We start from the raw sequence: 27,427 nt of genomic DNA on the forward strand, positions 1-27,427 counted from the left end.
AGGCGCAGGTTGGCCCGCGTTTGCATCCCGCGGTGGAATCATTCGCTTCACGCTGCTGGCTGGTGTCTGTGAGAGGGATGGTGGGTGTGTGTGCAGCTCCCTGAGGAGAAACGCGGAGTGCCCACGTTCAGCATCTTTCTAGCTGGGTTTTGGTGTGTTTGGGAGCACCTTTGTCTGGATTCTGGTCTCATGCTTTTCTGGAGCGCGGTTTTTCTGCCTTTTTATAGCTGAAAGAGCCTCTTAAGTTCCAGTTTTGTGCCTGCAGTCTGCCATCCTGTGCCTCACAGTATTTCAGCTTCCAAGTCTGTCATGACCTGGTATTACCAGTGATGTAGGAAGGCAGGTTCCTATAGCTGGGCCAAAACCAGTCACCAGCCTATTCTGAGAGGTTCTGTACGCTGTGTCCTCAGAGAGAAAAACACTGCAGTGCTGATGCTCAGCAAACTGCACCTTTCTCTCCACAACAGCATCTCACTGTCTGTGATTGCATGAAGTGTTTGTCTGTGCTGGGGTCTGGAAAACACAGCTCTCTTGTCGCAGAAAATGTGTCATGTAAGTGGTTCTGCTGGGTGAAAAAAGCTCTAAGAAGCCACGGGTTCTGTTGAAGGGCATAGTCTGTGTTAGTTCTGTTCACCCCAAAAGCAAACATAAGCCTTCTGGAGCTGCTTCCTGCTTCATTAGTGGTGTGGACTTTGGCTGCTGAAAGATAGGCAAATTAAAGCCAGTGTCTGCTTTTAACACTGTGGATCACAATATAGTGCTGCAGTACAGTAGCTCAGAAGTACAGTTTCTTCTCTGTCTCCAGCCTAGTTGAGTGTTGTTAGGTAGTTGTTAACCAAAATGAAAATAGAAGGTCATTGTAAATAGTCCGAGATTAAAACTGGGAAACTGAGATGGGAGTAGTCTCATGTTTCTTGTAACACTGCCACTTCACTTTCAGCTAATGGAAAAGCCAGATTCCAGGCTGGTAAACTAGGTGAAGTAAAGAAAAACCCCCTTGATTTCTCAGATGTTTTTGTGTGGCTGAGGATACTTGTCTTTTTCTTTCTTTAATGAATACAATACATAATTGGGAACAAAGCATCTCAAATCTTTTTAACGTATTTTTCTATTTCTGTCAAATGAAGGGCCATCTAGTTAGAGAATGCAGCCCATATTTTCCCAATTATTTCATCTGCTCTAGCTAATTGTTGACATGTGTTTTAGTGTGATCATTGGTAAAGATCTGTCTTCTCTCTTTGCTTGTATGAGGGATTGTTTTATTAAAGTCTGATGATGGTGGAACATCACAGTGGGAAAACAGTCTGTGCAGGGATTTCCAGGTGTCATGGACTATACCTTGAGGCTCCAGGGTATTTTCCCTTTCCCTCTGTGCTCGAGGGTGGTGTGATCTCAGTGGCCTTCCAGGCATCTGCCAAAGGTGTCTTCTGCAGCAGGTTGGAGCAAAGGTTTTCCTTAATGGAGAGTGTGTCCATAGTAGCAAATCAAAGACAACTTGGGTGTTAGACTGAGGTCTGGCACATGATTTCCACATCGTTGCCAGCATGGACATTGGCACAGCTTGCTTGAGCCAGCTGGCATTTCCCTGAGCCATACCTGGACATCATTTAAAGGTGGCAAAGGCCAGGTCTAAAACTTGTTGAGTTTTAGAAGTTTCTGTCTAAGCACATGTTGGGATATTTTTATGCTGCAAAGATTTAATTGTACAAAATAAATGTGAGGTACAGTCAACATTTTATATAGGAATATATACTTAGAAGTAACATTTTGAAGTCAAACTAATTTGTGTCATTTTTGCTTTACTGTTGGTATGAAAGAGGAAAGTAGATTCTCAGTAGGTGGAGGCTACGGAAACTCCTTAAGAGATTGTTCACTAACGTAATTCAGAAGTTCTTTTTGGCCTTGTGATGTTGGAGCCTCTCTTGCCAACAAGGATCCAGTCCTAGAAGTGTGTAATGCTATTAATGGGACTGAATCACTATTGCTCCTTGGGAAAAACAGCATAAGAAATGTCGGGCTTGTACTTCCTGGCTTAAAAAATCACCCCATTTTGTCTTATTTTCGGTCTTTATACTGAAAAAGGGAGAAAAAGCAGGTGTTGGAAGCTGATTTATGTACATAATGGTATCCTTACATGACTAGTTACAAGGAACCTATTACTTGTTTCTTTTGAGCTTATTCCAACCGAAGTGATCAGAGAAGCCACCATTTGGGGCACTTAGCAATAGTGCAGCCTGGAAGTAATCACAGGATACTATCTTTAAACATAAATAATTCATTAGTAGCGTTTTCACACGTACATGCATGATTTTCTTTGGGAAAGAGGACTTTACTGTGAAGGTGCTACAACTTTTGGTCTTTGTAACTGTCTTGGGGTACTTCAGTTTTGCAAAGAACTGACACTATGTTGCAAACCAGTGGCAGAACTAGTAGCTTCCCAAATTGGAGGCAAGAGTAATACCAGAAAAAATTCTAAAGTTAGGTGAAAGGAGACTTTTTGAAAGGGTTCAATCTGCAAGGTTTCAGTACCAAAAAGAGAGGAAAAAAAGTAGAATTAGTCATTTGTTGCATATTAAATGGTTGTGAAGCCACGAAGGCAAAATTTCAGAAGAGTAAATAACAAGTTTTTACTTACTTCAGGACTTGGTTTGGCATTTTTGAAAGATAAGTTTTGCATCAATTTTATTTTCCATCACTGTTTGCCAGAATGGAGCCAAGAGCCAAGCTAATGATTGGCTGTAACTAATTGTTACATATGCAGTTTTATTCAGGAAAAGAAACTGAGCACCTAACACGTAGTATTTAAATAATAGTAAAAAGAGTTAAGGTAGAGTTGAAGTACTCGAGTGATGTATTTGATTACATCAGTCTGAAAGTATTTGTATTTTTTTGATGCTAAAAACATTTGCTTGACTTTGGTCATTTAGCCAATGTAGGATACACGTTCTTCACAGGTACATGCAGTGAGTGAGGGCTTTCTGTGGGATCTGTGTTTGGGGAGGTGGGTGGAAAGCATGACCAAGAGGCTGGCGTTCTTACCACTCCTTGAAACTTTGTGTTCTTCTTAATACATTTCTATGTATGTTCTTAATTAAAAGCACGCAGTGGTTTTGGCAGATGGAGCCTTCTTGAAGCTTCAGCTGCAGAATTTCCTTGCTGTGTGAGGGTTGGTGCTGGAGAGGCTCCTTCAACATATTTCACTGTTCATTGCTAGAATGTTGGCTGTCTTTGTATGGACAGATCTTAAGTGACACGGGCAAGTTTATAAAAATGATCTACTAGTGCTTGACTTTCACTGTTTAGGCAAAGGATTTAAAATTTTTTTTGCTTTTTACTGAGCTGCCAGGTTATATGGAACTAAAAGTTTATTTAGCAAAATAAATTACACCGAGGGTGTGCATTTAAAGTAGCATCTGTTGTGCAGTGTCTTTTCAGACAATGGTCTTGCCTGTTTCAATTTGCTCTTCCCTAAGAAGTAACCAGCAGTTTAAATAGTTAATGGCAAATACTTCCTTCAAGTCCCTAAAGGAATACAGGCTTTTCTGAAGAAAAAAAGAAAAATTAAAGCTACTTTTATAGACATGATTCCTTCCACAAATCTGAGTAACTCTGTATACTTGAAGTTTTAGTTTTGTTTTTATTTCTTTCTGTGACAAAAAAGAAAAAGAACCTTCTTTCCTGTCATTGACAGAACCATGCAAAGCTACTTTATATGTGCACTTGCTTATATGAGATGGACAATTAGTGTCTCTTTTGAAAATGATGAAATTCATAAATACATACAGTTGCTGGTAGTTGTTGTCATCAAATTATTCTTGATTTAGGATTTGTAAATATGACATACATCCTTGAATGTGGCAGTATCATTGGATTTGACTATACTGAGAACATTTCATTGAGAATTAACATGTTAAAACAAAAACTTTGTAACACAAACTTTTCCCCCGTAACTGTTGCTGTTCTTTCTGTTTTATACAAAACTACAAGAAAGGGTTTCCTCACCCTGTAGCATGGGCATGCCTGTGACTTTGAAAAAGTTTAAAGGTGCCATCATGCTGTTCTCTGAAGGTTTTGATAGTTTGCAGGGATAGATATTACTGTAAACAGTGTAAATTCTGTTTGTGAAAACTCAGGAAAAATCGTAAAGACATTTTAAAGGGTATAGATCCAAGTGTGCACGTGAAATTTCAATCTACTTCATTTCATATTCAGAACTACATTTACTATATTAAAAACATGAAATCATACAAACACTTGTTACAAAAACTTATTGAAAGTTTCCTGAAAATCTTTCTAATATATACATCCGTAATAAATAAATAGTGCTTATCTACAGAAGAAAATTAAGTCTATCAGTTATGGACATTAGTGTTGTAATATAAAGGATATTTGAAGGAAAAGAGAAAGACTTCAGTATAGCCTTTTTTAATAGACTACGTTTTTCTGGAGGAAAAGCTATTCTGAGGCCTTCAGTCACACATCAAAGGCTTGCCAGGAAACCTGGAGATACAGGAGCTTTTCAAAGAAATACTTTATACTTTTACAGTGGAAAGTGCACTTGGCATTCCATGGGGATATCAGCAGTTACATCAGTTAGGGATGTTGTATTGGGATTTTAGTGCTTTCCTAGGCTTTGTCCCATGTAGAATCCTGCATTGCTCCAACAACTAAACTGTCCCAGGGAACAGGAACTCCATAAACTGGCTGGTGATTCACCCTTTTCAGGAAGGCTTGGAATAAAATTTGGAAGAGAAATAGTCTTACCCTTTTCCCCTTGGGAAATAAAAAGTTGTCAGTAGATGGGAGCCTCTCCATCCTGTTGCAAGGACTTTTCTTCCATATGACTCAAATTTATGTCCTTGAGCTTCCACACCAGGTCAGGTAACTGCTCCTCCCTTAGTGATACCAGACTGTTTAGGAAGGATTTGCATGTGGCTCTGTCTCTTCTCTGTCTGCCAAGCCTGAAGGACTTTAAACTATGTAATGAGTGTGCTGTTGACAGATCTTGGAGGTGAGGGAAGATGTCGGCCGCTGCACAAATTCAAACCCATAGATAGCCAGGCTTCAGACCTCTTAGTGTCCTGTTTTGTCTTGTGTTGATTGCTTAAAAATAGCACAGGTCATTTGTGCCCTGGAATAGTGTGGCTTGGAAAGTGTTGGTGGTTTGGTGGGTGGCAGTAAGAGGTCCATTTAAAGCAGGACTGCTGCTGAATGTCCCATAGCCTGAAACTAAATTAAAACAACTTTGGGGCTACACTGTCTCTGAAAGAATGAGACTTCCTTCTTGTTCCCAGTCGCACTGCTTCCTTTTCATAGTATCTAGCAATTATGAGGTGAGTCAGATCAGTCCTGATCTGTCTGAAAGACCAACTCATCAAAAATGAGCTGTGATCTCTAGAATGGAGAGAAGGGAGAAGACTGAGGAAGGGGGGGAACTGCCTCTTTAGGTGGCAGGGTACAATTAAATTATTTTCATGACTTAACTTAAGCAATCCCAGCAGGCACTTCCCACCCTCAGGCTTAGCAGGATTGACTTGTGCATGAGCCATTCCCATTCAGGCCATTCTCTTGGTGCATCTGAGACCAGGATGGTCCTTCTGGGGTTGGGAATTCCAGAGCTGTAAGCACCTGAGGCCTGGGAAGGTCCTCAGGGGATGCATCTCTTTATGCTTCTTCTGTTCTCTGGGACTTTTTTGTTGCAATGCCTTCAAGAATGTTGTCAGACCAGGCTGGTGGTGAAGTGGACATACTGAGCACCCAGTCACCTCCCAGTTCCAGAAGTCCCGGCAACAGAAAGTCCTCAAGCTGATAATTAATCAACTGCTGGTAAGAGCAGATCTATCATCATAACTATCCTAGTATCAGGATTTGGAGTGTTTGGATTTTGCATGAACTGAAGATCTGGTGGAGTGTTTTGGATGAACATGAGACTTAGTCAAAGTTAATCACTTCTCTTACGGGTTTTACCTGTAACTCACATGTGCTGGGAGCCACTGGTCTGCCTCCTGAAATGGTTCATTGCATGTCCTTTCTCTGTCCCCCTACCTGTGATGGAACCTGGCTGCTGCCTGCCTTACTCCTCCCTAGGAACTTGATGCAGCAGAAGCCTTTGCTGCAGTTGTTGATCAGAGTTCAGCTGACAACATTTACAGTGGACCGAAGGGAGGAGGTTACCACTGGTCACCTGCTCTAGGCAGCACTTTTGGGAACAGCTGTGCTTGAGAGAGAACATTGCAATGAAATGTTGTACACTGAGCGAGTCAGTTTGAAAGGGAAGAAAGCTGTTGTGTTGGTTGTACACTTTTTATTGTGCTATTCTACCAACTCCCCTGGTTTCAAAATTGACATAGCTGGTTTTGAAAGTGCTGCCTGGCAGTGCCAGGAGAACTTCCACGTGTGTGTCAGTAGGACTTATGGCTGTAGGAATCACAGCAATTAACAGTGTAAGCATTCCACCAGTGGACTTTGTTTGTTGTGTGAGGAATACAGTATATACTTAAGATTATAGGACACTAAATACACCTTTGTAACGGAAAGGTTATTGATTTTTGGAATAACACTTGCTTTAGAGCATGCTTGGAATAACAGGTAAGAGCACTTCCAGTTAATGGAGTTAACTGATCAAGTATCACTTTTAGTTTGGTGTGGTTTGTACTTAAAGCTGGCCAGTCCTTTGGCTGGAAAAATGAGTGTGTTAATTTTTTTATTTTCCTGGAAAGCCAAAGTGTTACTGTAGGAGTTGGCTCTGTTTTATTGGAATATTAACCTAAGTGTTTTACAGGGAAGTAAACATGTTTGTTCAAGCATGTAAAATCTGACATAGAAGTGTAACCAAATTACCTATATTTTCAACACCAATGAAACAAACCCTACTTAATAGTGATGTGGATGGTGTTTTGATCTGTAGTGTGAGCAGCTGTAGTTAATGGGAATGCTAAGGGTACTGAGCCTACATAGAATATTTTTTAATTGGCTCAGTGATGGATACCAGTAAGGTATGGATTTACCTAGTCTGTTATTCTGTTTTTCAAAGCTATAATTTAAAAAAAGTCTTCTGAAGCTGCAGTCAGTGTAGAAGCTCATGCTGAGACCGAGTTATGTCAGTGCTCCCCTTCCCTGTGGAGCAGTTTCCCCGTGCTAGTTGATGAACAGTTGTTTTTTCTTTCCTTGGCAATGGTTTGAAATAGCAGTTGTTTGAAATAGGAGCTTGAAAACAAGGCTACATAATTTAATTTTGTTATGAAAAGGCTTTTAGAGCACAGTTTGTGAGTTCAGGAGTTCTGTAAATGTTCCTGTCACTTGTCTGGAATGTTAAGTATTGCAACGGTTACACATCACTCGCAGCAGCTACAGCTCTGAAGTTTTCTCCAAAGAAGGAGTAGAGAAATTGAGGTGTGTAATAGGCAATTCTGGCTCAAAGCTCTGGTCTTTCCTCTCTTCTGTTTGAGAGAAGTAGCAACAGCAAATGTGGCTTGAAAACAGTGGATGGATAGCATAACTTGAATGCAGAATTCCTATTTTTTAATTCCACAACTTGTAATGGAAAACTGTAAAGGCTCTTCAGAATTTTTAAGAGAGAAAGTAACAGAAAGGTCTTTCCTGTCTAAATGACTCCCTGCAGCTGTTGTTCCGGGAGCGCAGCCCTCTGTGCTCCATCTGTATTGCACTGCAATGCACAGTTGTGTATTTTCCTTGCAGCAGAAGAACAGAGCAGACACTGCCCACACTGGCATAGGGATCCAGCCCACCTGGAGTTCCATCCCGCCTACAGCTGTGAGCAGATGCCTTAGGAAAAAACCCAACCCCAAAGTCTTCCCTCCCACCCTGACTGCTTTCCCACCCTACAATTAGTTTTGGCTCAGAGGGGTTTCTGAGCCCTTTGCACTCAGCTATTTAAGAGCCATTAGGAAATTTCTGTACCTTGTGCATGGCCAGTCTCCCTATCCCATCACACAATATACATTAAAAATGCAGGTCACTTTTTTAAATTTAGAACCTGGCTCTAAATTTGTTTGCTGGTCCTTAGTTTTAATATTGAAAGAGATGATTAACAGCCATTCCCAGTCTGCCTTCTCGATGCCATTCCAGATTTGATAGGCTCCCTGTGAGATATCTCATGGGAGCTATTGTATACCTTTGATCTTATTTTTGCCCCTTGCTTGACCATTTTTAGATCTGTAAGAAAACTTTTTTTTGAGGTTGAGAGAAGAGCTGCACATAGCAATTAAAGTGTGGGTAGATGGGCAAAATATTGATTTGTTGAGTGTGATATTTGTGTTTTATGGTTCATTGTCTATTCCTTTCTTTAATAATTCCTGGAATTGCTTTGCTTTTTTTCTCTTCCTTATTCCAAACACTGTACTGATAGTTTAACGAAGCTATGAATCAGAACACTGTAGTCTTGCTGAGCAATATTGATACACTGAGAGCACATTTGTAGTTGAAGCTGAGGTTGCTTTTCCCCAAGAGATAGATGTGTTTGTGTTTACCGATATTTAATTTTATTTGCTGTTTCTATTGTCCAGTTAGTCTCATAAGAGTCTTTGTGATTCCATGGACTCTCCTGTTACCCTTGGTGTCTTAAATTACCTGCTAGCACCAACAAACTTTCAAGTCACTAAAACTGATGTCTTGATCTTAAGCAATAAAAGAAATGCATTATTTGCTCTGGGCTTCTGGAATCCAGTGGTTTATATATCATGTTTTTGGAATTATTGAGCAAGAGACATTGTTGCAGAGTGCTCGTGCAGCTTGCAGGCTGAAAGTTATAAATGTAGAGAGATGTGTCTCTTTCTATATAGCTTATTTCATACTCCAGATATGAGGCTTTTTGGTGTCTGTGCTGTCTTTTCTGCAGAGACTTGGGAAAGTTCTGTATCTGTGTTTTACAGGGGGTTGATGAGGCTGTATTTTATAATCTCTTCGCTTTTCTGCCTTTTGGGACTTTATAAGTGACCTGAAAACGTCATTCCCTAATTATTTGGGCAAAGTTGTCAGCCTAAATATATCAAACACAAGGAATTTGCACAGATAGAGAGTGAAAGCGTACTGACTGTATTGCTCTTAGACATGAGCAATTTCACCTGTAACTTGGGTTATTGATTTTTCAAAAGTGCTCAGTGTCCTCAGATTTGAAGGATCACTTGCTTCTACTTCTTGTGGTTTCTTAAAAGAAAATTCTGAGATTATTTATAATTTTCTTAATAATTTGCAATTTTTAGCAGGTAACACTGCTTAATGTCTCTTGATGCCTCGTATTTTCAACCAAGGGAAAAAAATACTTTTGTTGCTTGACCCTCTATTGTCTTCCAGGCACAGGAAACTATATTTTGTACTCTTGTAACTGAGCTTTACTTTTTTGACAACAATATTAAATAATGGATGAGATTAAAATAATCACAGTAAGAAATCATACCCTCCCTGCCCTGCTTGAGTGCTCAGGGTTCTGAAGAGTAATGCTGAAAGCATTGTGTGTTGGCTGGGTGGATGTATCATATCAGTTTACAGTCAGGAGCAGAGCCATGCTATTGGGTAAAACAGTTTTAAATTATTATTTATGCAGTTGTGTTTGCAGCTGGTATAAAGTGCAGGACTGGTTTCACATGCCTCCACGGAGCAGGGAGAGCACACTCCTGAGCAAGGTTCTCCTGTTTCCTGTACTATGTGTGCTGTGGAAAGAGAGACAGCTGGGAAAGCATACAGGTTAGAGTGAATAGTTACATTTTAGTTTAGGAATGCAGTCTTTCTATCTGATATTTTGGCATTGTTTTGGCTTTTTTCCATTTTGATTAATTGATATTGTTTGTGCTATCATTAATCAAATATTTTCCAGTAATGTCTTGTGCCTGTTGATGAGTATTTTCTTTAGTAGTGGCTTTTTTTTTCTCCTTCCTTTTTTTTTTTTTTTGAGGAGGGAAGAAGTGTATGTAAAGGGAAAGGAACTCTTCAGTAATTCCTTCTTTCTCCCTTGGGCAAAATATAAACTACAGTTTTATATGCAGTATTTTCTTTTTAAAACAATAGTGAAATAATATTTTAGTTCTCATTTGAATTGTTAGTGCTGTATGTTACTCTTCAGAAAGCTTTCTTTGGTTAGAGAGTGTTTCATTTCTTATTTTAAAATTAATTGTTGGGCAGAGACAAGATTATTGTTGTCCTAATACAGTTTCTTCCTAAGGAATGTAGTGGTGTTCTTTAGAAGCATAAAGGTAGTCTTTATCTGCAATACCTGCCTTTTGAGAAACTGGATGAAGTAGGGCTTTTCCTACTCCCAGTCCAACAATATTGATGTCTTCTGTTTTCAGTGCTGAAACCCCGTCTTCTTTTTCCTTCCTGGAGAAGGCAGGAGGGGAGCAATTGGCACAATGAGGACACAAATTCACTTTAGGAGTCTTAGTGAGCAGCTGCTTTTAAAACCTGTAATGCTAATTGATGTCTTGTTCTTACTTTGTGTGACCCGTTTGTATATTTTTCTCAGTTTTTAAACTAAAATGACATAAACTTCTTTCATTAGGAAAGTAACTACTTAGAGCTTAGTTTCTCTGGAATTAAAACAGGCACAGTGGTACCTAAACCTTCTTGTCCTCTATGTATCTTTAAAGTTTCTGGAAAGGTGTGTCTACCTTTGAGTTTCAGTGAATCAAAAATAGTGGTCTTGTGTGTCAAATTTATGGTTATTTTAAAATAATGCTGTGATGAAACATGAGGATTATACTTAGCTTAACTTGCTGAGCTTCGCTTGCTTCCATCACTGTGCTTTGTAGTTGCTGTTCTTGAAGCAAATACTGTGGCGTGTTTTCAGGAACACTTCTCATGGATGAGAAACATTTGAGTTCACAGGGTCTTGTCACTGCTGACCCCCTGAGATATACTGATAACAGTATAAATGGTTTGTTCTGTGAAAGTTAACATTAGCCTGCATTTCTTTCTGATGCCATCCATCCAGTGGGTTATGTTATTGTCTTACTTGCTGTAATAAACAGATCCAACTGTATTTACTGTGCATGCAAAGCTCATGTGTGCTGTGTCTGTCTTGGCAAGGTGTGTCAGGGCTGATGAATGTGCTCTGTAGACCTGAAAAATGTGCATTGCAAGTGGCCAGTGCTGGGTGTTTCCGTGCCAGCCAGAGCCACCGCTTTATTTACATTGCCAGGCAAGGTTGTCAGGCTTTGCCCAAATGTGTCATAGTCATATCACTGCCAGTGCCCTAACGCTCCTTGGAGCACTGGCCTTCTCACTCTGTGAGCTCTCAAAAAGTGATGGTTTTGATTGACTGGATTTATCGCAAGTGTATAGTTCTTCTTTGGGATAATTTTTTAAGTGCAGTGAGCTTCACTATAAACTGTGCTCTGGAAATTCATTTGGTTATTCCTCAAGCGTGCTGTGGGCAATTAATTTTTATCTGTAGAACGTCAAAATAGCATTCAATAGTAAAGATGCCAGTTTTACTAAAGAACTCTATCCTCTTTAGTCTTTTCAGTTTCAGTTTTCAGTTGAATAAGATCAAAAGCACAAGTAAGTGTTTGACTCATAAACATGAAAAAGGCAAGAAATAGAAGTGTGGCAACTTATATGGTAACCAGTGTTACCATCTGCTTCTGGAATTTAGTAGGCAGTTGTACCACTTTATATTATGTGTGTATAGCAAACATATTACCTTCTTGGGGCATTTCTAGTTTGGGTTTTGGTTTTCTTAGGAGACTCTCACTTCAAATTATCTCTTAGTTATTTAGTCTTCTGTGAAGGCGTTCTGATTACTAGTAGGTGCATGGCAGGATTGGTGCATTTTTGACATCATGATGATGAAAATGTAACAGCAAACTAAGTTTTCTGTGTCCGTTCATGGCAGCTTTCAGAGCTAAAGGGAATCTGGAAGCTATAAACAAATATTTTCAGTGTCTTACGATGAAGCTTCATGTTGCTTCTGTTAACAGTACTTAGGAATCTGAGGAGGCAAAACTCCTGGAGTTTTACTGACTTTTATCAAAGTCAGAATTGAAATACGCTTGTGTGCAGCTGAGGTGGTGTTCAGAAGGAAGGAGTGTTTGTAAGGGTATGGTGTTAATTTTGTTAGCTGAAATTATTTAGTACTTCTGATCACTGTGTTGTTATGTGAAATATCTCAAGCACACAGTCATCAGTCTGCTTGTTGTGCCTTTGAAATGCTTCAGTTTTTAAGAGATGGAAATGACTAGATGTGTTTCATGTTTCTAATCAGCTGTGAGATACTGGGCTCAGCTACACCTGATCACTTACTTCCACCTGGAGTCTGTAAGACTGAAAGTGGAATGGAGATGTTGTCCTCTTAATCTTCCATCCCATGACATCTGACTCAAGTGTGATGAAGAAAACAGCTGCCAACTCTCACTCTTGCAGGAGGAGAACATCCTGATGTGTCTGGTCTTTCTGGTAGCCCATGCTTCAAGTCATGGCTGTTCTGTGGCTGTTCTCCTGTTAGCCTATGCTTCCTTGGAATTAGCAGTTGTTGTGATACCTGCAGTTTTTGGGTCTGCTGTGGCTGCTCCTGGTTTGGATAAAGTCAGCTTTGTTTTCTGAACTTTCATCTGTACTTGTGGGTGGAATGGCAGTGCTGGCAGTTCTCTGCTGCTGGAGACAGCAGGCTGGGCCAAGCTGCAGGAGTGTTCTCACTGTGGGCCATGGAACCCAGTGAGCTACTTCTGGTTTCTTCTTGGAGATAATCCTTGTAATCACATGACTTATGTTAAATTTTGTAAAATTCCATGTGTTTATTATTGTGAATTTTAATAATAAATGGTTTGAGGGAATCTGAATTTTTCAACTTCTTTGGATTTTTTGTGGAGTAAGTTTTTTCCTGCGGCTGCCGTTTTTCTCTCAGTACTGTAGTTACCGAGCTGGTGGTAATGTTTTCTCAAATCCAGTGTTGCTGGTAGTTAGGCTGTTGCCTGAATACTCCCACAATGTTTTCCTTCCCACAGTCAGAAATAAAGGACGTTGCTCCCTAATAAGCCTTTCTTTTGCTGGCTAACGAGTGAACTCAGCAACATGGGTCACTTATAAAATATCCTCTGTTCAATGCCATTTGTGGAACGAGAACTAAAAAAAAGATTATAATTTGGAGTGGAGCTCTAGGAAGTGCTTAGTCCTTAGCAAAAATCCCCTTTAAAAAAAGGCAAAAACCATTGGTCAGTCACATGCATTTTGTTTGGCTCTAATTTGTGGTCTTTTCTGCTCTTCTGGATTTCTGATCTTTAATAGAACATTATAAAAAAAGACATTGCTTTTCATCTGTGTTTTATATTTAAAGTCTCTTTCTTTCTGCTTGTAGATTTGTTTGTAAATGCATCATAAACAGACAGCCCAGAATGAAGAAAGCAAACAGGAGTGTTGGCTCAGTGCCCAAAGTGCCTGGAGTAAATAAAGCTCAAACAAGTGAAAAAGCCAAACCAGAAAACGGCTCCTCAGTGTCTGCAGTAACAAAACTCTCCAAAACCGGGACATCGGCATCTCTTTTGAAGGTAATAACCAGTAGAACATTCTGATTATTTGTATTTTTTACAATAAAGCTTTAAAAAGAGTAGAATTTCAAGGCTTGTCTGTAATGCAGCTTAGACTAGAGGTTGCATGGGTAGCTGGAGGGAATCTGGGTAGTTACAGAGCACTGGGCAGGGTGACAGGATCTTGTGTGTCATTCATGCTGTACTTCTCATACTGCAAGATGAGATGGAGAGCAATGTGCTGTGAAGGACTTGGCTGTTCTGCAAAAGGAGAAGAGTGGAAGTTGTGTTCTGACCAATGTTATTTGTGTGATGTTATGCTTGAATGGTGTCAGTGACTAATAGGATTTGATAAGAGTTATTTACTAATTCTGAAAAAAGAACTAATGAAGTATCTAACATCAGAACTTCTTTATATCAGTGATCCATGTCGGGTCAGTGCAGCTGAATTCTTCTGGCTGTTTTGGCCTTTGCTATGTGTTGAAGTACTGCTTGAGCTGAATTTTCACAAGTTGGTTCTTGCTCCCAGAACAAGTTCAAAGGTAGAGGTTTTCTCTTACAGGGCAGTATAGGTAGGAGCATATGGTTTCCAACAAACACTCAGACATACTGAGGTGTGCTGGTGTGGAGTTTTCACCTGGGAGCAACCACATCTGGGTTGGATGGATGGAATGATCCTGCCTGGTCTGCCTCCTTTTCCTGGCATGGAGATGTGGCTGGATCCAGCTCCTTTTGCTCTCTGCAGCCCAGTGTGCAGTGCTGTGCTGCTGCTGCCCTGGAGCAAATGAACAGAGCAAGGAACAGGGTGTACAGCTGGGACCTGAACCACTGTCACTGACATACAGGAAGCCATGCAGGCCATTTAAGTAACTGGCAAATAAAGACCTAAAATTAAAGAAGTGTAAGGGTTGAGGTCTCTCTGTAATAGCTCAGTAGGATTACTGAAGTCAAAAGGTGTGTTCCATTTCTTTTCCTTTTCTTTTATGGAAGAATGGTTAATATTTTTGCTGATGAACTTGCAAGCCAGGTTTCAGGGAGGTTTTCTCCCAGTGCCCCTCCTTTCTTCCGTCACCCAATGCATCTTGCAGTTTTCTTAGCTTTAAATATTCTTTTGATGCTTGTTGACACTACTTACTTTATATTTCTAGAAACCTCTCAAAGCAACTAAAGTCCTTTGTAGTTTACTTATCAAGTTTCTTATGTCATACCTCTCAGGGAGATAAAGGAGGAGGATGATCTAACACTGAACAAATTTCACCCGGTATGCTTTCACAATTTTACTTATATTAGTAACACTTCTGGCTGTGTTTGGGTGTGGGATTGGAATTCATGACGACTTATGTTTGAGGCACAATGAAAGTTTTCTCTTGATTACTAAGGCTTATCTCAGGTTTATGTTACAGCCAGGCTTACTCATACAGTTGGATGTCTTTTACTAGTTATGGTGCTGTTGTGCCAACTGTGTGACTTAGTGATAGTGATGAATCTTCTTTGAGTGTTCTGTACTTATATAACAAAGTTAGTTGTTTGTGGGGGTTTTTTATTTACTGTTACTGACAAATCACGTAATTACTGGCTTGAAAGAAGTATCAATAAAAGTTGCATTTTAAAATTTTTTTTGATATAATTTTATATTTGATACTGTTGATGAAACATTTGGCACATTGTTTTCCTCACAGAGGTTGTAAGGTATTCTCTTAGAGTTGATGAATTGGTGTGTGTTCTGAATTTCGTTTAATGTTCTTTGACAAAAAACAAACACTGGCATTAAATAACTTCATTGCAATGCTTACTGATTTATTCAGTCCTTTGAGTTGGATATTGAATGAAAGGCCCCTATTAAAGAGTAGAAATACAGTACTATAACAATCTTGGTTCAGTCAGAAATAATGTTGCAAAACTGAAAATTATTTTGTAATTATAGTATCCTCCTCATGATATAACTATAGGCCAGTGTTCAGCTTTGGGTGGGCTTCTTTAACTGCATTGTTCCATACATTTGTCTTTTTTTGTGGAGTTTTCAAAGTGTGTGGACAATGAGCACAGGAAGAAACTTTGAGACCCGCTCTTCAGTACAGCTGAGCCTGCCCCGGGGTTGGTTTGTCTGGCTGCTTCTGAATGCGCTCGGTCGGTTCCTTCTCTGTAGTTTTTGTCTCCCACTTTGCCCAGGACTTGTGTAAATGTTCAGGACCCCACATACATTATTATTATAGAAGTTTAACTGCCAGCCACTTTTAGTTTTTAATCTGTCAAAAAATACAAATAATGTGTTCTTATTTTTAAGATCATTATTTTTTGACTTCTTCAGCTAATGAGCTTGTGATCCTGCTAACACTTCCAACTGCAATTAGACAGCAGCTGTAGTTCAGACGAATTGCAAAATCCAGTGTCCCTGAAAAGCCAGGACTTGGAGACCAATATTTGAATATTAAAAATTAGAGTGTATTTTCAGCATTCATGTGTCTAGGCTTCTATTCTGTTTGCAAAATGCAGTAACTTAATTACAGATTGTTGTGAAGTCTGATGTTTGAAAAACTCTAATGCAGCAACAGCAATCATCAAAGAACATCTGAGGTAGGAATAATTATATATATATAAAGGGATTTGAATGAGATGCAGTAAATAGGATGTACCTGTTGAGAAACTAAGATGAAATTAATTGTATAGGTCATTATTCAAGTTTCGTTGCACTGAAAGAAAGTTGTGAGAGGAAAACAGAATGTGAATTGTATAATTATAAAGTGGCTTTTTATACAGAAAATCAAAATAGGTCTGGATGAACATTTCTAATTATGATATTTTCTAATTTTTCATATTCTAATGTAGGAGTTTTAATGCTAAGCAAGATGGAACAGTTCTCAGTAAATGGGAAAAAGTTGTTTAATAAATATACACCATTGCTTTTGCTTCGATTAAAAAGATATGCTACAAAAATACTTTGATTTTAAAAGTTCTGAATGGTTGCCATTGTGGGCCATTAAGAAGAGAGCTGCTGGTTTGTAATTTTTCCAAAGCTTTGCTAAATAGTTTTCTTTGCCAAGAGTATAATGTTACAGCTTTGAGAAACTGTTTACTAATTGGCTTCAGTGGAGGCAGTGCCTTCCAACCTAGACCAGGAATAGTTTATGGGTAAGTCAGAAGAAGAATGGCTGTCTTAAATTCCTTTGTTCAGCAAGGACTGGAGATGACTAATGTCTGAAAGTGTGTATTTTACTTAGGTTTTTTTTTCTTCAAGCTGAGTCACATCTTGACCTATTTGGCTTGATAACATGTATTTGTACTGTAAGTGTCTAAAAGCTTAGTCTAATTTCCCCACTCTTTCAGCAGGGTAAAAATGCTGACAGCTCATAGTCTGTTTGAACTCTCCCGTTTGCAGGGGGGTGGGCAGATTCAGCAGCAAAGCAGAAAATCACTGTTCTGTGCCTTTTTGTAATACCATGGTTTAGGTAATAGTTTCACAGGGTTGTTTCCCTCCCCCTCTACCCCCATGCCCACAAAATCAGTTTCAATTAGGTACAAAATCTAATTAGATCACAGGACCAGGACTGTTGTACACCCGTAGTTTGTGCTCAGCCCATCCTCCCCACCTGACTTGGGTGGGCTTTATGGGTTTTGTAGCCCTCTGACATGATTGCTTTCCTATTTGTATTTCCATCGCCTATGCCTGTTTGCATGCCTGTGTGACATGGCAAATCAAGGAGCTGGTTTGACTTCTGGGATGAAGAAGCCCTTGGAAAAGCCTTGTTTGCACAGCAAACAACAATGGCATTTTCACAGCAGAAAAGCCAGCTTTAGATGCACACCAGACTAGATCCTTGGAGTGATGTGTTCTCTTCCAGCCTTTTATAAACCTTTTTAGAATGCTACACTACTTCTGACATGATTCAATAAAAGCATTCTTGTCCTAGAGGATTTTACCCTTACAAATAGATGTTTCTATCTGTAAATTTTCTATATTTCTATCAATTGCATGCAGAGCAAATATGTTCTCCTCCCAAGCTCCCTTTTGTTTTGCAGCTGCTCTTTGTAAATGGCACAGATCCCATCCCTGCTCTTTCCACAATGTTGTGATCAGTGTTCCTAGCTGTTCTGGAATTGGCACTTGCAAAAAGAGACTGTAGAGAATAGTGTGACATGCAACTATTTTTTAAATTAAGCAAGTGTACCTTTTTTCTTAATGTATAGAATTGTAATGTCTGGCATATAGTTTTTAATGTGAATACGTGTGGGAGCTGGAAGTTACAAACTTGCAGACGTGATGTAAAGCAAGTGGTTAAGTCCTAAGCACTACCTTTTAGCTGGGATGTTGGAGGAGAGTTCAAATGTGTTATCCAGCTGAATAATTTAGTTGCTCAAGGAATGCTGCTAGCACAGCTGTTTTCTTTTAATTTCTTTTTTTGCCCATATAATGGGAAAAATGTTGAGCGTATTTTGATTTTCACCATTTGAAATATTGCATTTTAAAGAGTATAAAGTCTGCCAATTAATGCTTAAGAGCTTAGTATTTCCAGAGTTTGCTTTATTCTGAAAGATGTGTTCTCTGTTTGGAAAAATTCTCTAGTTGTTGAGAATCCTGTGCTTGCTGCCTTGTCACCTTCCAGGCAGATTTTGTGGCTAACAGTAGTTTCAGGAACAATCATATGAGGTTAGACAAAAAGTTCATCAAACAAATACCCCATTTCTGAGAGTTCCTAGTAAAGAGCATGAAAGCAAAGCAAGGATATATGGTGAGGGTGGCTTTCCCCCTGCTTCTGTCCTAGTTTCTAGTGATTTGTAGTTTAGTATTTTGAGCTAGAAATTGTATTTTGCTAATGTTGGATTGATTTTTGTTCTTCTTTGATTTGATGTTTTTGTTGTGAATTTGTCCACCAGAAAACATTTGATCATATTCAATTGAAGGATATTATACTAACTTCCTGGTATTTGGTGGTTTAATTAGCTAAGAATTGCTTTCACTTTGATGCATAAGCAAACTTTCAGTCAAAATTGAGAAGTTTTATGCTATGATGTGTTACTGTGCTTTAACTGATTTTTTTTTTTTTCCCTTCTCCTTGGTACTTGAAACATTAAGAATTTTTTGGGGAGGGAGAGAAGACTCAGTTTCAATGGTCACTCATATGTAAGGAGTTAAACTTCCATTTCAGTTTACCAACTCTGCACAGTGCAGTGCACTTACACTTTTCAACATTCTTGCATGTACTTTTTAAACTGAGGGAATCTTTAACAGTAGAAATGTTGGCTATGCAGACTTCTGGGCCAGCTGCCTTAAAGCTGCTTCTTCCCTTTCTTTCAGACTAAGAGTAACGATGACCTCTTAGCAGGGATGGCTGGTGGTGGTGGAGTGACAATGACCAATGGTGTCAAGACCAAGAAGAACACTTGTGTATCAACAGCATCTCCAGCTCCAGGGACAACCATGAACAGTCTGGAAAACAAACCCAAAACTATTGCAGGTAAACGGATATATTGATTCTGAAAGGTGGAAGTTGGGGAGCTTTTTATTTTCATTTAATATATTGAGGATCCAGGCTGCCTATTGAAGTGCTCAGTAACACCACGGTCAAATCACACGCCTTCTGAACTCTTTTCCTGTTTTTAATAATGTAATTGGTTCTTTGGAGGGTGTTCCTTTTAATTTTTTTCAGTACTGACTATGCAACTATTATATAAAATGAAATAATAGAATTAATTTAGAGAATTGCAGATTTTTCTAAAATTGTCTGTTTAAAAAATCCATGACATAAGCACTAAATCTCTAAGATGGCTTGTTATAGTGAACATTTTGAACATTTTGTATTGCTTTATAGAAATAAAGTAAGAGGGCTTTCAGAAGCTGTTCAGAAAAGTGAAATCATTTAGTGTGTTATCGATATGGATTGAAATAGGTCTTGCCTTCCGTTGCTGTGTTTTGGATTCAGTAACGCTTGCAAAGCTGTAAAGCATCTGGAAATAAAGTAATAATAATCTATCCTCATTTTTATGCAATGAGATGAAAATACAGAAAATAGAAAATGCTGAATGTTGGGTTAATGTTTACTTTCAATGTTTTCTATGAAGTGTATTTACCAGTGTGATTCAGAAAATCAACCACTGTGTTGCTGATACCAGGCACACAGCCTTCTGTGACAGATACTGTATTTTAAATTCATGTTCCTAACTTTCAAAAAACATACAGGTACAAGTTCTACAACGAAGCGTAGCATTTCATCTGGAAATAAAGAGTCAAGCTCTTCTAGAGAGAGAATCCGGGATCGTTCTCGTTTGAGCCAGAGCAAGAAGCTGCCTCTGGCGGGCCAGGGGCCCAGTGACACGGTGCTGGCAAAGCGCTCCCGCAGCCGCACCAATCCAGAATCTGATATCCGGATGAGCAAGTCCAAGTCAGACAATCAGATCAGTGACAAAGCTGCACTGGAAGCAAAGGTGAACGATCTTCTGACATTAGCAAAAACTAAAGATGTGGAAATCTTGCATCTGAGAAATGAATTAAGGGACATGCGTGCTCAGCTGGGACTCAACGAAGATCATCTCGAGGGGGATGAAAAATCTGAAGAGAAAGAAGCCGTTGTTGTCCATCAGCCAACTGATGTAGAGTCTACACTGCTCCAGTTACAGGAGCAAAACACTGCCATCCGAGAAGAGCTCAACCAGCTGAAGAATGAGAATCGAATGTTAAAAGACAGACTAAATGCTTTGGGCTTTTCTTTGGAACAAAGGCTAGACAACTCTGAAAAGCTCTTTGGCTATCAGTCTTTGAGTCCAGAGATTACAGCTGGCAACCACAGCGACGGTGGGGGCACTCTGACATCTTCAGTGGAAGGTTCTGCTCCTGGATCAATGGAAGACTTATTAAGTCAGGATGAAAACACTCTCATGGACAACCAACACAGTAACTCCATGGATAATTTAGACAGTGAGTGCAGTGAAGTTTATCAGCCACTGACATCAAGCGATGATGCCTTAGATGCGCCATCATCTTCAGAATCTGAAGGAGTACCAAGCATAGAAAGATCTAGGAAGGGAAGCAGTGGCAATGCCAGTGAAGTATCCGTAGCTTGTCTGACAGAACGGATACATCAGATGGAAGAGAATCAACACAGTACAGCTGAAGAGCTCCAAGCCACACTACAAGAGCTTGCAGATTTGCAACAAATAACACAAGAGCTGAACAGTGAGAATGAAAGACTTGGAGAGGAAAAAGTAATCCTGATGGAGTCTTTGTGTCAGCAAAGTGACAAGTTGGAACACTTCAGCCGTCAGATCGAGTATTTCCGGTCCCTTTTGGATGAACACCATATTTCCTATGCAATTGATGAAGACATGAAGAGTGGGCGCTACATGGAGTTGGAGCAGCGTTACATGGAGCTGGCAGAGAACGCTCGCTTCGAGCGGGAGCAGCTGCTGGGGGGACAGCAGCACTTGAGCAACACTTTGAAGATGGCAGAACAAGACAACAAGGAAGCTCAAGAAATGATAGGGGCATTAAAAGAACGGAATCACCACATGGAACGGATTATTGAGTCAGAGCAGAAAAGCAAAACAGCTCTGGCTTCTACCTTAGAGGAGTACAAAGCCACAGTAGCCAGTGACCAGATTGAGATGAACAGGCTGAAAGCTCAGCTAGAGCATGAAAAGCAGAAAGTGGCTGAGTTGTATTCTATACACAACTCTGGAGATAAATCAGATATACAAGATCTTCTGGAGAGTGTCAGGCTGGATAAGGAAAAAGCAGAGACCTTGGCCAGTGGTCTGCAAGAAGAGCTGGCACACACCCGCAATGATGCCAATCGACTGCAAGATGCCCTTGCTAAGGTAGTGCTTAAAACACTGTTGCATTCTAACATCCCATGTACATGATGACCTATTGGCCTCTGTAGTTCTTTTAGAAGTAAAAGATTAATTGTGAGGTTCATTGGATTACAGTAATGTTAGGACTGGTTACTTTCTCTTTTGTTATGAGAAGGATGGCAGTATTTGGAAAAATTATATGGATACATTGAGCTACAGGGTAACTGTTGTGTTACTTTTTAAAAATACTTAAACTCCACAAATTATTTCAATGGCCAAACTTAAACAGCATTTAAGATACTGTACTAATGTAGTGCTTAAATTGCACACCTTCTTCAAGACTGATTAGGTTTTGGATGAACATGTTTACTTCCAGTTCTGTTTTGATTCAAATATTTCTAATTTATGCAGTAGATATGTCTAGTAAAAGCATTTACTGTAATTTAATATAAAAGCAAGAATCACACAATTTATTTAATAACTTTACATATGCATTTAAAGGTCTGTCTTCCTGAAGAGACAATTTATGCCAAATTTAATGTGTGAACTATGTATTAGCTGCAAATGAACATGTTGGTCATGATCACGAACCTGTTAGAATCAACCTTAATTTGGGGTTAAAAAAAAAATAATAATTTTAATAATTGAAGCTGGAGAGTGCTATTAAAATAAAAACCACTGAAACAGACTTAAAAGCAGGGTATTTTGTCTATTAAACTTGGTGCCTGCCTGCATTGCCCACCCCAAGCCACAGCCTTATTTCTCTTGTTTTTCTGACACCTTATTTTTGCGGTTGGGTTAATGTTCCGGTGCCTCTGATCGTAGCCTGTTACTTACGTTACAGTTTTGTGAGGTAGGATAAAAAAGCCTCTTCCCCTGCTCCTGACAGGGAGAAGTCAACCACTTCTTCCCTTCCCTGTTTTTCTTTTTCAATTTAATAGTTTATCAGATTCCTCTGAGAACTGCTTCAACTCACTAATGCACCTTGCACACAAGTGTGAAACTTGCTTAAGGAAATCACTCATGACACAGGTCCAGCAAGCACTAAAATTGATGCACAAGAGAGCAGGCTTTTTCTTTTTTGGCAAGAGAAAGGAAGGGTAAAGAGTTTTCCCCACCACCCTGTCCCTTTTCCATGGCAGCTGGATGTTAAATTGGATCAGCTGCTCATGAAACCTCAGCCATGGTACAACTGCTTCACTTGTATGCAGGGCACTGCTGTTAGAGTAGCCAGGAATGCTCATATACCCAGCCTGGGAAAAAAGTTTAACTTTGGCTTAGGAAAACAGTTGCACTAGAACATTGCATAGTCAAAGGCTTGCACTTCTATATTTTTCTGTTTGCAGAAATAGATTGTTAAATGTGGTAGTTACAAAACTGAAAGTATGTTTAATATTCAACTAAGATATATTCTTCAGGTTGAAGATGAATACCGAGTGTTCCAAGAAGAAGCCAAGAAACAAATTGAGGATCTCAATGTGACTCTAGAAAAACTTCGGGCAGAACTAGATGAAAAAGAGACTGAGAGGAGTGACATGAAAGAAACAATCTTTGAGTTGGAGGATGAAGTAGAGCAGCACCGTGCTGTGAAGCTTCATGACAATCTTATCATATCTGATTTGGAGAGTAAGTATTACGCATTTCTCTTGAGAGAAAGGATAATTTAAGAAAAGCTCAAGAAGAACACTGTAATTCTGAAAATATTTTCACTTGTCTTTTGTATGTCTGAATTCAAGTCAGACTGGGTTTTGCAGAATCTTTACACACTGGGGAAGAAAAAAATCAAGTCGGCTTAGCTATTCTAGACCCACTTGGTGTGGGAATACAAACCTGTGAATAGAGAAGAAATATGAAATCTGCTAATACCGTTTTCAAGTTGTTCTTCAAAGTAGAAAAACATTTAGTAGAACACATGTTTACTGTGTACCTGTCTAGCTCTCTGTGCCTTAGTTCCCCCTCTGATCTTGAAGACCTGCTCAGACATTCCTACCACGGGCTGGAATTCTGCAATTAATCTCCATCTAAATAAGAACGTGGGCAACTCTACCCTGGCAAGCTATATTTGCACAGTGCTACTTACAGAATTCAAATATCTGTTAGTCTTCCATGTTATTCAAAGATGAAACAAGATAGCAAAAAAACCAAAGCATGATTCCTTCTAACAGCAAGGGAAATATTCATAGAAAAGGTTCTAAATTGGTCTGCTATCAAGAAAAGTTAGTGTCTTAAGCAAGCTAAATTGTTTATTCAAGCTCAGTATCTTCAGACATGGCTGTGAGTGTTGTTTCCCTGAGCAACCCTTTTTTATCTTGAAAGACAATCACCGTTTCTCTTTACAAAATTGTTCTAAGTTTTTTCCCTTTCTGTGCTAAAAGACAGTCATTTTGTAGCAAAGACTCAAAAAGGTTGAACACTTTTCTACTTGTTTTGTTTTGTCCATTAACTGAAATACACTCATACAGGGAACAGCACCATAGTCAAGTAGATATTTAGGTATCTGCCCAGCAATACCTGATTACGAGGCAGCTCTGATTTTTAGATTCTTCTGCTTTGTGGGTACAAACTAGCTGTCAGATACTTAATTTCAAATGGTAAAAATTCAGGCAGACAAACCTCTGCCAGGGGAGAAATTCTCAACAAAAATTGCGACAGTCTTTGTTATTCATTGGTCTTGAAATAGTTTGGAAAATTCATCTGGACCAGCCAATGTCCTGACATGATCTTTTTGGAGGAAGCAAGCTGTTATTTTAGTTACAGGCTGGAAGGAGAGTGGCATCTAGTGGCAGTAAGAAAGGATGGCACCCGAAAAATTATATCGACTTTAAAAAGTGTAATTTTTCTGACAACTTTAAAATGCTGTTTATTGTGGAGTCATAGTTAAACCTCTTACAGGGTTTTGAGGTAGTCTCTAAGTACTGACAGCATAGAACATTGTGAAAAATCTGGGACTTAGAGGTAGTACATACAACATTTAAAAGATAGAATTCTAAACACAAAATGGAAAATTGTAACCTAAAGGATTTACCAAAGACAGACTTTACACTTAGGAGAAAGATGCCTCATAGATGAGGTGGTGAGTGTTAATTCAGTTTAATGATTAATCAACACAAATAGTAATGTAGGAATGGAAACACTCCAAGCACTGGTACTTAGGGCACACTTCACTGTGGGCTTTTCAAACACCAAAAAGAGGCACAAGGAACCTAGAATGGAACATTTTTCACAGTAATCCGCATATTGAACTGTCATATTTTAGCTGTTAATATGTCTGGCTGCAGAAACAGGGATCTCTTTGATGTGTGCAGTAGGATGCAAATTGCATTGATTAAAAACACACAGTATGTTCCTGACTTCCATCCAGATGTGGTGAGAGCTGCAGTCACTGCAGCTGAGCTCGTTACTGGTGGGATGAGGAGTTTTAAGCATAGTGCTAAAAGGGCCTGGAGGGGAAACCTAATGAGGACCAGCTGAGGGCACTTGTTTGTCCAGCCTGGAGGAGACTGAAGGGAGACCTTGTTGTGGTCTTCAATCTTTGCTCTCTGTGACTGGTGACTTGAGGAAATGGCTGGAGCTAAATCAGGGGAGGTTTGGGCTGGATACCAGGAAAAGGTTCTTCACCCAGAGGGTGGTTGGCCACTGAATAGGCTCCCCAGGACAGTGGTCACAGCCCCAAGACTGACAGAGCTCAAGGAGTGTTTGGACAATGCTCTCAGGCACAGGGTGGGTTGTTGGGGTGACCTGTGCAGGGCCGGGATTTGGACTCTGTGATCCTGATAGGTCCCTTCCAACTCAGGATATTCTATGATTCTATTTTATGTAAAAAGTCTAAGAAATATTAAAATAACCTGTATGTTTTATATCCTCCCTACTGTGCTGAGCTGGAGCAGGCAGTGGGGAAGGCTGACACTGCACTAGATGGCGCGTTCCCTCTGGGTTTCACTTCTGACTCTCAAAAACTCAGTAGTCAGGTAGCCCAGCTGGCACATTAGTCATCCACAGTAACTAAGGGGGAAATAGAAACCTATTATTCTCCCAAGCAGTTAATAAGAGTTTGTGAGGAAATTTTTTCTGGAAGAGTTTGACTCCTGATGTGCAGAAACTGTGTATTTGTAGGTTAGCTTACCACTTCTCAGAGGTTTCTTCTGAAGAACAAAAATAATCATTGCTTGTTCTCTTAGCACAGGGTGCATGTGCATGTAGGTTCTCCTAGTCTGTAACTATTTAAGTCAGTAAATTTTTAGGACAAGGGTAGGTGAGCTAGAAGGTGAATATATTTAATTTTCAGTGAATAGTTCTTTTATGGAGCTGACAGCGTTAGTTTTAATTCTGCTATATCTCATTTGAAAAGGATCTTGACAGCAGTTATGAAATGAAATGTTTACATTACCATATTTTGTTAGTACTTTTTCTTTTTTTTCTTTTTTCTTTTTTTTTTTTTTTTTTTTTTTTTTTTTTGCTAATGGTGGTCCCTTAAAAAGTCAGCTTTCTTGCTGTGTAGGCGTATTGTCTGACATGATGATCTCAAAAGCAAGATTGATCTACGAGTTGCCTGAGCTTTGGTATTTGTACCCATTTCCTCTTCCTTACAGAAGGAAGCTGTATTTCTTAAACTGCGCTGTGTATTTGTGATTGTGCTGGGATAGCTATTTCTAGGCTAAAGAATCAAAATGCTCTCCCAGTAGAAGGCATGCCTGTGTTACCAGTACAAAAACTGTGAGAGTGTCCATTGTGGAATTGCCTGTGTCAGAATGACTTCATTTAGTGTCCTTTCCCAGGAATTGTCATGTCATTTTTTTCTGAAACTACTGCACGTATCTGAATATTGTTAGTATTTTTCCCTTATGTTTTCACCAGAAATGATTGAAATTAAACAACTGAACGTTGATACTCATTTTTATTTCAAAGTGATAAATTCTAACTGCTAGTTATAATTAGTAAAAATTGCAGATATAGAACATCATGATACCTTTTCCCTGGTAGCCTTACAAAATTCTTCCTCCCACCCCTAGCTCTAGTTGTAATGGTTTTCTTTACCATTTGTAGTCTGCACGTCCCATAATTTTTTTTTCTGCCTGTTAGGTAGAGGCAAGGCCTTGTCAAACTGTGGTTTAAATTAATATAATTTTGTGAAATGTAGATGTAATTGGATCATGCAGTAAAACACAAGCTTGCTGATTTGCCATTTTTGATTATCCTATTCATTCATCAGAAGAGTCTCCTTGTTCTTCATTTACCCTAACGTGTAGTTACTTTTTCTTTTATCTCAGTCTTTATTGTCTGTGATCCTTAAAAGAAGGAGACTGGATAACGCTAGAAGTACCTGTCCTACCATACTGAAAATTCAGGCATGTGGAGGTGGAAAGAGTTTGTTAGAGAAGAATGTGGAGTTTGTGGGGACGCAGAAAGGAAAGATGCCAAATGGCAACTTCTACGTATTTTGACTACTTGAATTTTCAGGCTGTAGTTGGTGGAAGAGGTGAAATCACTTCTATTAGTCATCATTTCTCACCGCATTTCAAATTCAATTGCAATTTGATGGGCTGGTTTTTTTTTAATCTCCTTGATTGATTGAGGAGGAGAGAGAGCACTGTTTCCAACATCTGCTGTAAACTGCTCTGTATTGTTTATGGTACCTGCAGCATATTCAGACCATTGTGTTTTACTTCAAAGCATAAATACACTAAAATGTAATGGTGCGTTTCATAACTCACAGAAGCTCAAAACAGTGGCACTACACAAGCTTTAGCTGTGGGTGCATTTATGGTTTCTGGTTTGTAGTTATTTTTAGATAGTTTGCTTTTAGTACTACTGCAAATTTTGTTTTTAAAAACATTTTTTCTTTGAACTGTTTTAAAAGTGAAAATGAACATCAGCTTGACTTGTTCCAAAATGTATTTAAAGGGAAAGGTGGGGGTGATGCCTTGAAGTGGCTACCTGAAAACAGAAGCTAGACAAGAATAAGAGAATAAAAGTAGCTTTTTATTTGAGGGCCTTCAAAGGTACACCTTGGGAGTGTAAAGCCTACGAGGGGCTCCACCCGAGATGGGTGCTGGGTCATGGGTTCTTCACACTTTTATAAGTTTGGTCCGTTTGCATATCAGGGTTAATTCTCCAATTATAACTTCAGTTAATGATGTAATTACCCCAAGTTTGCCCCTCCTTTTCAA

The 27,427-nt window shown here is 39.3% G+C and overlaps 1 protein-coding gene across 1 annotated transcript in view; it reads left to right on the forward strand.

Annotated features, from left to right (window-relative positions):
* The first annotated feature begins 9,609 nt into the window (after window positions 1-9,609).
* The window catches only part of SPECC1L (sperm antigen with calponin homology and coiled-coil domains 1 like), a 53,438-nt gene continuing 35,620 nt past the window's right edge, over window positions 9,610-27,427 (forward strand). Inside the window, exons 1-5 of the mRNA XM_008632090.2 lie at window positions 9,610-9,702; window positions 13,307-13,496; window positions 18,769-18,928; window positions 19,651-21,284; window positions 22,679-22,886. Coding sequence (XP_008630312.2) covers window positions 9,662-9,702; window positions 13,307-13,496; window positions 18,769-18,928; window positions 19,651-21,284; window positions 22,679-22,886 — 2,233 coding nt within the window. The 5' untranslated portion in view covers window positions 9,610-9,661. The remainder of the gene's footprint in view (window positions 9,703-13,306; window positions 13,497-18,768; window positions 18,929-19,650; window positions 21,285-22,678; window positions 22,887-27,427) is intronic.

Source organism: Corvus brachyrhynchos, unplaced genomic scaffold, assembly GCF_000691975.1.
Source record: "Corvus brachyrhynchos isolate BGI_N302 unplaced genomic scaffold, ASM69197v1 scaffold864, whole genome shotgun sequence".
Taxonomy (NCBI): domain Eukaryota; kingdom Metazoa; phylum Chordata; class Aves; order Passeriformes; family Corvidae; genus Corvus; species Corvus brachyrhynchos.